This window comes from Pseudonaja textilis, chromosome Z (genome assembly GCF_049901715.1).
Source record: "Pseudonaja textilis isolate UNSWEBS1 chromosome Z, rPseTex1.2, whole genome shotgun sequence".
Classification (NCBI taxonomy): domain Eukaryota; kingdom Metazoa; phylum Chordata; class Lepidosauria; order Squamata; family Elapidae; genus Pseudonaja; species Pseudonaja textilis.
Genome location: NC_142008.1, coordinates 50,345,982 through 50,358,248, shown reverse-complemented (window position 1 = coordinate 50,358,248; position 12,267 = coordinate 50,345,982). Strand labels below are relative to the sequence as shown.

General features: G+C 34.3%; 1 protein-coding gene across 1 annotated transcript in view; it reads right to left on the bottom strand.

Annotated features, from left to right (window-relative positions):
* Window positions 1-61: 61 nt before the first annotated feature.
* Window positions 62-12,267, bottom strand: part of CMTM8 (CKLF like MARVEL transmembrane domain containing 8) — a 47,148-nt gene continuing 34,942 nt past the window's right edge. The window contains exons 2-4 of the mRNA XM_087916777.1: window positions 2,701-2,874; window positions 1,505-1,621; window positions 62-863 (exon numbers count right to left, since the gene is read on the bottom strand). Coding sequence (XP_087772903.1) covers window positions 780-863; window positions 1,505-1,621; window positions 2,701-2,874 — 375 coding nt within the window. The 3' untranslated portion in view covers window positions 62-779. The remainder of the gene's footprint in view (window positions 864-1,504; window positions 1,622-2,700; window positions 2,875-12,267) is intronic.

The window sequence follows — 12,267 nt, the reverse complement described above, 5'->3', positions numbered from 1 at the left end:
TTATTAGAATGGAACACAGTATTTTAAATGCAATCACACTACAGACTTGTGCAAGATTATTATAGTAATGCATTTTTTATTCAGTTGCTTCCCTAAATGTATGTACCTCAATGAATTATTAACTATTCCCATTTATATCGAAATAAATCTACAGTCTTGAAAGGTTATACACATTTGCAAGAAATAGAAGGTTCTATAAAACAGTAGATTTTTCTAATAAATGCATGCTTAAACAAAAACATTCATGAAGAAACAACTGTACTGATTTGTTACAACACTATACACTAAGGAAATTATATGAATTGATACAAAGAGTAACATTTTAGTTACAGTATTTTATCTGAGGATACATATTTTTCATGTTACAAAAGTTTTCAGATTTTAAATCAGTCCCATCAGATAGCAGCCCTGGTTGTACAATGGTCTCCAACACTATTGACAAGAATCCTGAGATCTGGAGCAGCGTTCAAAGGGGCACAATACTGTATGGAAGTGCCCCCAGTGCAAACAACATTAAACCACTTCCATGCTTTCTTCCCTCCTATATCATTTCTGCCTTCTGCTTCTTGTTTGTGGTAACTGAGCTTTGTCACATATGATTAATTCAAATGAAGAAGTTAAGAGAACAGTGTGTAGAACAATTTTTGTCAGGTGAGCTATCCTTTCCATAATTTTCAAAAAGAATTATTTGTTTTTATTTTTGAGTGAAACCACATTACCTAGTTTCATCAAAATTATATAACATTTACATGCAGAATTATTTTATTAGAAGATAATATTTATTGCAAGGTCCGTGATCTCCAAGATACAAAAGTAAAGTAGGTATTTCCACCATAGCAGGAAGCAACAACGAAAGCAAAGAACTGCATGGGGGAGGGGGACAGGAGGCGAGAGAGACAAAATTATTAGAAAACAGTAAAAATCTTCAGCCAGATTTTTATTTATATTCAAATCAAATATAATAGAAGGGATAATACAAAAAAAATAAATTTAAAATCACATTGTTTCCATACTCAGCAGGACACTAAATTCTGTGGAAGAAATATTATTGGGCTTTAATGTTATTCATAGTAAGGATGATCCTTGCAAGAAGCAATTCCACATTGACATTAGTGAAAACAAGTGATTTTTGATTGCTGTTGACTAGAGATTAATAAGTAGTTACATAATGCTTCTTTACTGTATTAATATGTATTCAATAAGTTTGCTTCCATGGTGCTTTATTCTATAAAAGTGCACAAAATTAATAGCACTGCAAATGTTCATTTGTAAGGGAAAAGGAAATAAACATGTATTAAATGGTCTTGTTGATCTGGCCATTAGCACATGCTAGGTGAAAAAAACAGGACTTAAGTAATACTTTTAACAAAAGTTTACACATTTAAGAATGTCTAATTATAATTGGTTATCTTGAATCTTCTTATATCTGATTTTAGAGGTAAATGAACCAAAGCAAAAACACATTCTTCCCTCACTGCTATATTAAGTTTAAATGTGATCTTACCGAAGATATTGCCCAACTATTGTAATTGTGGTAGTCAGGTTCTTTGGTGACTGCACATGCTTCGGAAATAGCAGCAATTAAGTACAAGAGAAGGGCACTGCCATTAAAATACAGACCCTGCAGAATGTAGGGGGGAAAAAAGATCAGCATACCTCCTCCCTACTAACATCATTCTATGCACAATTGTATCATTTCCTAATTTAAGACAGTCTGGCTGGACATGAAGGAGATTTATTCCCTCATATGTAGAGCATCAAGTTGGGGAGAAAGCCACTGCAGTTAAATATTGTCTGAATTAATACCTTAGGGAACATAATTTCTCAAAGTAGGTTGCTGGTGAGAAAAGTCTCCAACCTACTGATTAAAAAGGAAGAGGAAAACCTCCTAAATAAGATTTACAAGCTGTACCCTTCCCATTATTGTGTACACAGCTTCATGTGATACCAGGATGGCCTAAGACACTGGTGATTGCAACAAAACAGTCAAACAGTAACCCTCATAGTTGAGTCAAGAGCTGGCTAAAACAATTATAGGTTTCTGGCAGGGCTGATGATCACAATGGCTGTGATAAGTCAACCTGAATGAGGCAGAAGGTATATGTGTTCAGACTAGTGATCTCAATTTTTCTGTGTATATATCCTGCTTCAGCCAGCTCCTTGACAGTGATTTTGAGTGAATAATAATCGATTGTGGCATACAAAACAGTGGATCAAATTCAAGTATGCTGCCTTTCAACCCACTACTGCCAGGGAAATTATAGACTAATTTATCAGAAAAGGCAAGCTTCTTGCAGATATTCTTTTGGTGGTTAATACATGGGAAAATATTAATCTCCATTTAACTAATATTTCCTTGTCAAACCAATATGTACATTTAAAAAAAAAATGGCTCAGGTGGTATGGAGTTTTCATAAAATGATGCTATGCTAGCAGAACGTTTGACATAAGTTGCTCAAGCAAATAAAAGATGCTTGGAATTCTCCCTGCAAAATTGGGAAATACAGTTTCATTTAGAATATGTTATGCCGTTTCTTAAGGGAACTGCATAAGGTTCTGCATCCATCTCCTTAATCTAACAAAGCCAAGCCAAATATTATGGCTTCATCCACTACCCTTGTTCTGGGAAGGCTGCTATAGATAGGTCTCTCTTTTCTGCAATATTTGAGTTGCTTGTAAAAAAAATGAACAAATACTCACAACTGTGGTCCATGGCACTTGAGGTATCCTCGTATAGGTCATTGTCATATAGATGATCAAAAAAAAGAGTGTAAGAATCCAGTAAAATATAGCCACAAACATTATCCATCCAAAGACAGGGTACAGAAAATAGTCAGTTCCAATAATCAACATCCACACTAGCAAGCCTAATACCTACAAATATATGAAAAGAATATTATTGTGGTATGCAAAGTAAAACATCTAAGAATTGTTTTAAAAACTTTAATGATTCCAGAATATGAATTTTCAGGTTTAATTTTTCTTTTTTCTTCTTGCTCCATTTAAAAAAACTCATCAAATAAGATACAGCATAGAGTGATCTTAGCTGATCATGAAAACACTAAGCCAGTGGTCACCAACCAGTGGGCTGGGGACCACTGGTGGACTGCGAGAAAATTTTGGTGATCCACAGAAAAATGTCACCAATTAATCCAGGCTGCACAGGAACACAAGGCTTGCATCACTTGCATTGAGAACAACACATGGTAGTGAGGGAAGAGGGGAAAGGGCGGAGGGGGGGGGGACTTGCTCCACGTGCCTGGCCACCAGGCTGTTTCTTTCTTCTGCTTTTGGCCGCACACAAGGAAAGCAGCAAAAGTCTTTCTTTCTCTCCCCCAAATTCCGCCAGAAATGAGTCTTTGGGACTCTGCAAGGCATCCTGCTCCAAGAGGCTGTGCCAGCACAACAAGTCTCACAAAGGCTCATTTCTGGCGGAGTTTGGGAGAGAGAAAGACTTCTGCTGCTTTCTTTGCATGAAGCCAAAAGTCTCTCTCTCTCTTCCCCCCTGAAAACAGAGCTGGAGACAGTATCCTGCGATCCCAAATAAAGAATGATCAATTGGTAGGAAAACGGGGTGGGGAATTTTCCTGGCAGACTTTTTGGGGAATTTTCCCAGAGTCTCTGGTCTGTGGGATTTAAAATTATGAGTTTGTTGGTCCCTGAGGTCCAAAAGGTTGGCAACCCCTGTACTAAACAGAATTGGACTTGAGTAGATTACAGCTTGACTACAAATTCAGACAGAATAGCAATCGCAGCCACTGGAGGTCACCACTGATCCACAAAGAGATTTGTTTTGTATCACTAATTTCTAAAATACCTTTTGATTAAATTGAGTTAATGTTTTAATTTCTGTGCTGTATATAACAGCAATTAGGTTATTTAATATTTTAAGCATTATTGCATAGTTTTCTGTCCAAAATTATAAATAATATTGGACATAAAATAATTTTTCTATTTTTCTATTTAATCCATAACAATGCACAGTTTGAAGTATAGTCCCAAACACATATGGCTACAATTGTTTTTCTCCATTTAATATCCGTGAGTTCAGTCAATTTAGTGATTGAGATCAGTATGTTTACCTTCTAAAATGCTAAGTTTATTAATCCAATCATGCTTGTAATTCTGGTTCTCTGCAACATTATCACTTGGAACTTCTAAATTAAAGTTAGGAAAGCAGATCTACCTTGCTAATAATAAACTTTTTTTTTATTTAACCAGACTTTAACAGCACAGGTCCACACCTACTAATTATTTAAACTCTCATCTATAGAAAAAGGCTATAGAAAATTAAGACCGTCAGAATAACATAATTTTGTGATTGATTTATATCACTTCTTTTATTAAAAGCTTAGTTGATATTCTCTATGCATTAAATGAAACTAACTGCAATCACAAAGGGTGTATTAATGTATTAAAATATCACAGTAGTTTTTGCTATGCTAATGGATAGCATAAAGGACTGAGTAGTAGTCTTAAGGTTTTAGTTCTGCTGTCTGATTCTCATCAGTGGCAGAACACCCAGATAATATCACTTTAGGCATGGTGTGAGGTCTGACACACTGTTCATTTATTTTGGTCACAGTGTTGAGATACAATGGAGTAAGAGAGGGTTGTCATTTTCAGCTTGCTCAGGAAAATGGAGGACCACATTTCACTGAGCCTGACAAACTTCAAAATAATATTACATATTTCTTAATTAGAATTTAAAAGATCAGGTTGGATAATCTTGGATAAATTATGTCCAATCCATAGCTGTGAATAGGTAGGTATTACAGTGAACAGATTTCCACAGAGTTTAAATGTCTGTTGCAAATTGATTTAAGATTCACAGGCCCAGCCAACTTAGGAAATATATTAGGCTCTAATATCACAGATATCTAGGACAAACAATAGAACAATCCTTTCATTCTTAGCCACCACTTGGTAGGTATGTTGAAGAACTACCTACCACAATTATGTAAGTGTATCTCATAATAACCTAGTTGTTCTTTCTGTTGCAAGCACATGGTTGCTTTGATAGTTTATGGAATCTATTCAGTTTCTTATTGTAATCTTGTCTTTCATTGCAAGAAAGAAAAGGAAGCATGTACAGAGGTTATTGCCTGGAATTCACAAAGAAGTAGCCTTAAACCATACTAATGTGGTTTTGAATTATGTAAAAGAAATAAAAAAAAACTTAAGAATCATTTGCAGACAATAAAATGCTTCCAAGCTGGGTAGCTTTGGCAAATGCTGCAGAAAATCCCGGAGAATTTTTCAGAAGTGACCCTCCTGCAGTCTTTGGTTGTGCTATGCAGGCTTTCTGCTGGTGGACACTAAACATGTCTAATATGAAAACCATTCCAGACTATTTGCCCAAAGTGTAACACACATAAAGATCTCACAGACAAGGTGGATCTGGTAACAGTCCCACATGAAATTATGGAGTCTGATGAAACTTGGAGTCTCCCTCACATGTTGAAGATCTTTCAGGCTGGGTAGCTCCACCATGTATTGAGGGGCAATCAGACAGACCCAAGTTCAAAGAACAGCAATTAGGCTACCACACAAGAAATAAGCAAAAGTGTAAGTCAGGTCTAGCCCTGTTGAAGCCAGCAGTACACTGCCAAATTAAAGCACAATTAATAGACTCCTAAAAATTTAAGACTTTAGCTAGCTCCCGTTAGTTTATAAGAACACAGCATATTGTGGGAAACCACATATTCTGTTTGTTCAATGAGCCATGTGCCTACTTAAGCTCTACATAGTTAAGCACCCTCTTAGCTTAACTAACTTACTGCTGACAAACAATTACTCCTAAGGAACTTGGCACTTCAGCATTCAGACCACTTCATCATTCTCTCCCCTTTGCTCTGGTTTAGATTGCAGCAGCATGGATGAAAAGATTCTGGATCAAGAAGTTTACTGTGGGCATCTGAGTTCGACTTTTTTATTCTAAGTTGTGTGTCATTGACAAATATTTAAAATATGGGCTTCGGATAAACCTAGGTAGAAAATTTGGAAGAACTGAGAGCTGCAGTAGGCAGGTTACGATGCACAATGGACAGGTCTTCCACATAGATACATTTCTTTTTCCAAGTTTTGGGAAGAGTTGAATGTTTTATTTTTAAAATCTGGGCTAACTTTACTTAACAGCTTATGAGATAGCTTTTGTATTTTAAGCCTTTAAAAGGCAGATGGGAAAAGCTCCATAAATATTTCCCTTGGAATTGAAAGTTCAATGCAATTTTCAGGTGGAAAATTAGCCCCTGGTTGTGAAAACATTTTAAGTTAAGAGTAAATACTGCAGTATCTCCAACTGCATTTCTAATGGCAATGTTATTTGCTTAGTCAATGCAATGCCTGAATAATCCATACAAGACCCTTATTGTTGCTGTCATTGTTAAAGAATGCTAAACAATGGCTGACTTCTTGACCAAAACTCTTATTTACATAAGCCAGTCTGTTTAAAGAATTTCTAACTGCTTCAAAAGAACAATGCTGTATATAGCTTCTTTGTTCATAAAGGCAGGTTTTGTTGCTTTAAAATCTCCATCTTCCTGTTATGGTTGTACTCCCTCTATTTATATATAGCAGCAACATTGTTCTGTGAATCTTTTTTTTCAATATAGGAAACTGTCTTCCTAATTCAAATAACAAATGAAAATTGCAATGGCTCCTATTATAATAAAATGTTACTTTCTCAAAGAAAGATCGAGATTGGACAAGGCAAATCAAGTTCTCTTATGGGATGCAGCAATTTAAAAATAATTTTGAATTTTATTTCCTATGTTCCTACTTTTCTGCAATAGCATGATTTTGACTGGAGGAACAAACCTTTTATGAATGCTTATGAATTATTGTAGAGAATTTTCAGATACTATAAGCAAAACAATAAAAAATATGGAAAAAATTTCCAAGTTCATGTATTCATGAAATGAAAAATATTGTTGAGTCACAGGAAGGGCCCAGTTATTAAATGTCAAAAGACAGAGTATTTTGAAGATAACCACATATATTTAAACAGTGCATTGTAAACAAATCCCAATTGCATTTTTCTCATATATTCAGGCATTTCCAAACAAATAGATTTGTTTCACACTAACTTATAATTTAGCATGATGGGTCAATCCAGTCCTTATTCTATAACTTGTAATTAAAACAAGAAAGCAGCTTGACATGTGAACCAGCCAATGGCAAGGTTGGTGTTGAGAAAATGCATAAAATGTCCAATACCTTCCTGTTAGTCTACTTGTTGGCATCTCCAACTTGGTGACATCAAGTTCTGTTAGACTGCAATTATTATAACTTCCATCTTTAGCAGATACCAAATAAAAAGAAAGTTGAAAAGCTGGTCATGAAAAAACTGAGCAACTCCTTGTGTAAAACAACATTGCTTTATAGAGTTATGTGAGAAGAATCAATATTCAGTCCACATAATTCATTAAATGCATGTGGGTAGATTATTCTTTTTTAACCAAATTCACCCACTTCGTAGTTATTGTAGGCACAAAATTAGAGGAGATCCTAGGTATTGCCCTTTAAGCTTTCAAGAGAGAAGACAGGAAATAACTATAGTAAACAATGATACAAATTGATAGCAGGCATGAAAATAATCAGCTAAGGGGGGGCTTCCTGTTTTAGTCAGCTTTGCTAACATGCATTAAACAATTAAAAGGCAGTTGAGTTTAGTCATATAAGTTTTCCACTGGACCACAAAGATCTCATTAGAACAGCAATGACAGATCAGGCCTAGTTATATCAGTCCAATTATTATAAATCTAATAATCATGATCATGTTTTATTTATGCAATATTGAGCTAATTAGTGACGTCAATAAGTTGACATCAAAACTGATTTAAATGGTACTAGAATAGATGCTCAAACTACTTTGTGAGCTTATGAAAATGAATATTCTAGAATTTCAGTCTACTTTTTGAATACAGCTGGCTAGGAGAAGGCAATCTCCAAAGTCCATATACTTACGTCTGCACTATTTCACTGATCATACAAGAAAACATTTCAGTGGTACATTTAATACAAAATTTTGTTAGCAAGAATAAAAGCCAATGTGCTATTAAAATAGAATATTTTACATCAATACAAGTACATATCATAAATTAGCATTAGAATTTAGTACAAAATTTTAAAAATGTTCCATCATTTCTCTAAAATGAGAACTAACACTGATACATAAAAAACATTTCTAGTTGTCAATGTAGGAAGTTTATCCAATAGGAAAGAAAAATAAGCACAGTATAAACAAGGTATTTAGTCAATTATATTGACTACTGGATCCCCAGACCTCATCTAGCGTTAAAAAAAACATTCTAGAAAAATAGTCAAATACAGTATTATTAAACATAATGTACATTATCTAAATCCCTAAGCTCCCCTTTCTCATTACAGAATTTAAGCATTATTAATTCACATTGACAGAAGCTTCAAATGCTTACATTGGAACTCCTTACAAAGATCAGAACTGTAGACCTTTGTGATGAGTGTTTGTCCATGAACTTCAAGCTGTATGTCTTAATATGGTATAAAATAGACAGAATAACTACAAATTCATCTAATATCCTTTTGTATCCCCACTCCCACCCAAATATAACCATAGAGTTGACAGGCCCAACATATTAGTGACAAAAATTGGTACCTTAGTGCTTATACAAAACCTTCTAAATCAGTCAGGCAACATTATAAAATCACTAACCATACCTGCAGTTCTCAAGACCAAAATAATGCTTTTTAAAATTATTAGCCCCTGGTAACAATTTTCCTCACTTTTAGTTCAGCCACAGTCATTCAGGTGGAAACAGACCTGAATGACACCTTCTATTACTTTGTACTTCTAGCACAATTTAAAATTAGCACTTAGCAACAACTGATCCTATTGAACCTGCACTACTCCTGCATTCTACTGTAAGATGACATATTTAGAGATTAAACCCATTTCTTTCTCCATATTTTATTTAAACTTTACTCTAAAGAGAAATTCTTATGAACAGAAGCTTGCTCAGAACTTTGTGACATTTCCATTGCTCTTTAAGTGATTACCTTATCTGACTTTTGCATTTTGGATTTTTCCTAGTGAAGCAATAAAGCATCTACATTTTTATATCATGCATGTTTGAATGTAGTTCCTCATTTCTATTAATTGGCAATAGTCCATCAATGCAACTTTAGCCAATTCCAGGCTATGGTTCTTGGTAGCTGCTTGGTAGCTTGCAGCTCTTCTAATGTTGCTGAACCAGAATATTTCCATTCAATCACATCCCATCTAGAAATGTTCAGAAAGTGGACACTATAGCTTAAGGAGGTCTGGTGAACAGAAAGAAAAGAAATCCTATAGTTAACAAATATCCTTTTTTTTTCATTCATAGTTTCTCAAATCCAGGAGAAATCAGAAAATGAATTACTAGAGCAGGAATGTCAAACTCATGTCGGCACGTCAGCGTCATTGGGACTTTTTTCCCCTTCACTAAACCAGGTGTGGGTGTGGCCAGCATGTGACACAGGAGTTTGACAGCCCTGCACTGAAGTATTTCATAGATTTCCTCACTTTTCTCTGGTTTTTTTTCTTTTTTTTTCCTTTTTGCTTCCAAAATGGGAATCTGCTTTTTTTTTTAAGTTGGAGAAAAACAGCTTCCACATGGGACAGTCATATCATCTGTATTCCACTGAAACAACACTTAAACAGGCTCTCTTCTGGCCTCAAAATAAAACTTCTGAAACCCAGGCTTTGGTGCAAATTTAGAACACCTGAAATGACAATTATGCTTGAATAATTTGCATAACATTAATTATCTGTTGTGGTGAATGTAGTCTGGATTCCCAAGAGAAAGGACTGCGTTTCAGAGGACAAAGAGGCATCTTATGCAAATTGTCTGGCAAGATTCTTATATATTTATGTTGTTGTTGTTGTTGTTATTATTATTATTATTATTTAGCATTTGTTACAATAGCTAGGAGACTACAATGTTAATCATAGTAGCAGCTTGATTGCCAATTTACTAGCTCTTTTGTGGTACATGCTCATGCGCTTCCCAAGATGTGTCACAGGACGGAGAGCTACCTTTGCACCAGAAAAGAAGACAAGTGGCTCTTCCTACAGCAGCATCTAGGCCCCCTCTTTCCACCAAAGCTGCCTTGCAAATGGGAATTGCAAACCAGGAAGTTTTTCAGAACCAGCAGGAATCTGATTCCTGCATGAAGCACCAGTTCATCTCCCAACCAAAGTGGTACCTATTTATATATTTGCATAGAACATGCTTTCAAACTGCTAGGCTAGTGACAGATGTCAGCCTGCCATGCAGTGCTGGGACTCAAACTGCTGCAGCAAAGACCAACTCCAGGGTCATTAAGCCACTGAGTCACCTCATCTCTTATGTTTATAGGTGAAGGGCAATAAAGGAAACTACTCAGAAGTAACTCTTACTCTTTGATCTTGGGGCCTGACATTATTTTATTCCTAGGAGTCAGGGGTGCTACAGGAAGGAGAATGTCAAAAAACTAAATATGGGAGGTGTAATCATACGACTGAAGTCACAACCCCTTTTATTCTAACTTAAGATTTATACATGAGTATCCCTAATTTTATCTCCACATCTAATTTGGGGTAGACTGAGGAATATAATTTAAAACAAATCTATGAGTTGTACAGTCAATTTGAAGACTGTCAAAAATATAACCAATATATTTTATTTCAATGGGATGACATAGCAATATCCTTCAACCATATTTTGAATAAAACAAAGTCATTTCAATCTAAACTACTCATACCGAATCACTGTTTTTTAAACCCACATAAAACAAAAACTACTGAATTTTCCAACTCAGAGCAAGTAGAATACCGCATCTTGTAATTAATGCAATTATATTGGTAGGTTTTCCAAGTTAATTTTGGTAATGTGTGCTGTTATTTATTAAATAACTATGCCAGGAACAGTGCATATACTGACTTTTTAAAAAGGAAGTGAGAAACCCAAATCTTTGTCAGGGAGGGGAAAAAGGATAATTCCAGAAATTGATTTCTGTAACATCTGAAAATCTAAAGCATAAACCTGGTATTTTAAACATCTATTGAGTTTTATATTTATATGGAAACAGATTAGTCTATATCTTGTTAAGTAGATTTTGACTATTTTGATAAATTTATTCTTCCTTTTATGCCCCACACTAAGGATAGGAAACCTCAATTTGACAATCGAAGTAAAAATTATAATTTTCCAATATATTGTGAAAGCCCTTTTAGAAACATCTCTTTTAGCAAATATCAGGAAAAAATGTCATACATGTTAAAATCAATTGTGTGGATTTAAAATTCAGTCTTGTAAAGAAAATGTAAATAACAAAATGTAACTAACTGAAAAAATTCATTCATCAATTGAGTGTTATGAAAAGTTTTTAAACTGCTCTTAACAATGGCACTTTCTAAGCAGTGTTTTGACCTTCTAAAGATTCATCTTGCTCTGCAAATATTTGCCTCTAAAGCCTGCTTCTGCAGGACAAAGGGACAAGAAATTACCTTAGCACAATGTGTCTGCACACTTTTAATATAACTAGACTCTGGAAAGAAGAATTTCCAAATTGTAATAATTAATCAAATGTTTATTTCAAAATAAAGACGTGAAATAAACTTTTCACACTATTGACATAATCTAATAATTTGTCATTTTAAATATATGATTAAAAGCTGGCTTTTACTGAAACCATTTAAAGGATCTGTTCTTATTTCATATAATTTTTTAATAGACTGAGTAGTCTATTAGAACAATTACTTTTTATCAGTAAAATTTTTTGTTTTGAGGAAAGAAATCTAAAATATATAGATATATCTTGGACTACCATAAATCATACTAATAATATTTTGTCTTTATATTATATCTGAATAAAGAATAATTCCTTTATAAACCTGGGGAAATTACTGGCTATTCTTTTGTTATGACTTCAGAAAGATACAACTTTTTAAGAAGCATTAATTTTATGATAATATATTACAAAGAGTATAGATCTTGGGTTAAACAAAAGCAAAACAAACAAGAACAAAAAGTGCATTTATCAGATTTATTTTGTACTCATTATTTTTGTTTGGTAATATTTTTCTATCTTATAACCATTTTGATAGATGTATTCCTATTCCAAAAACAGTGTGACAATGTTATCTTCTATCTACAGTGAAAACGGAGCAAATACCATATTGAAATTTGAGACAGAAATTTACATAATAAATCATTTCAAATAAGAGGACTTGCGTGATATGCAAATCCTCAAAATGAAAACAAA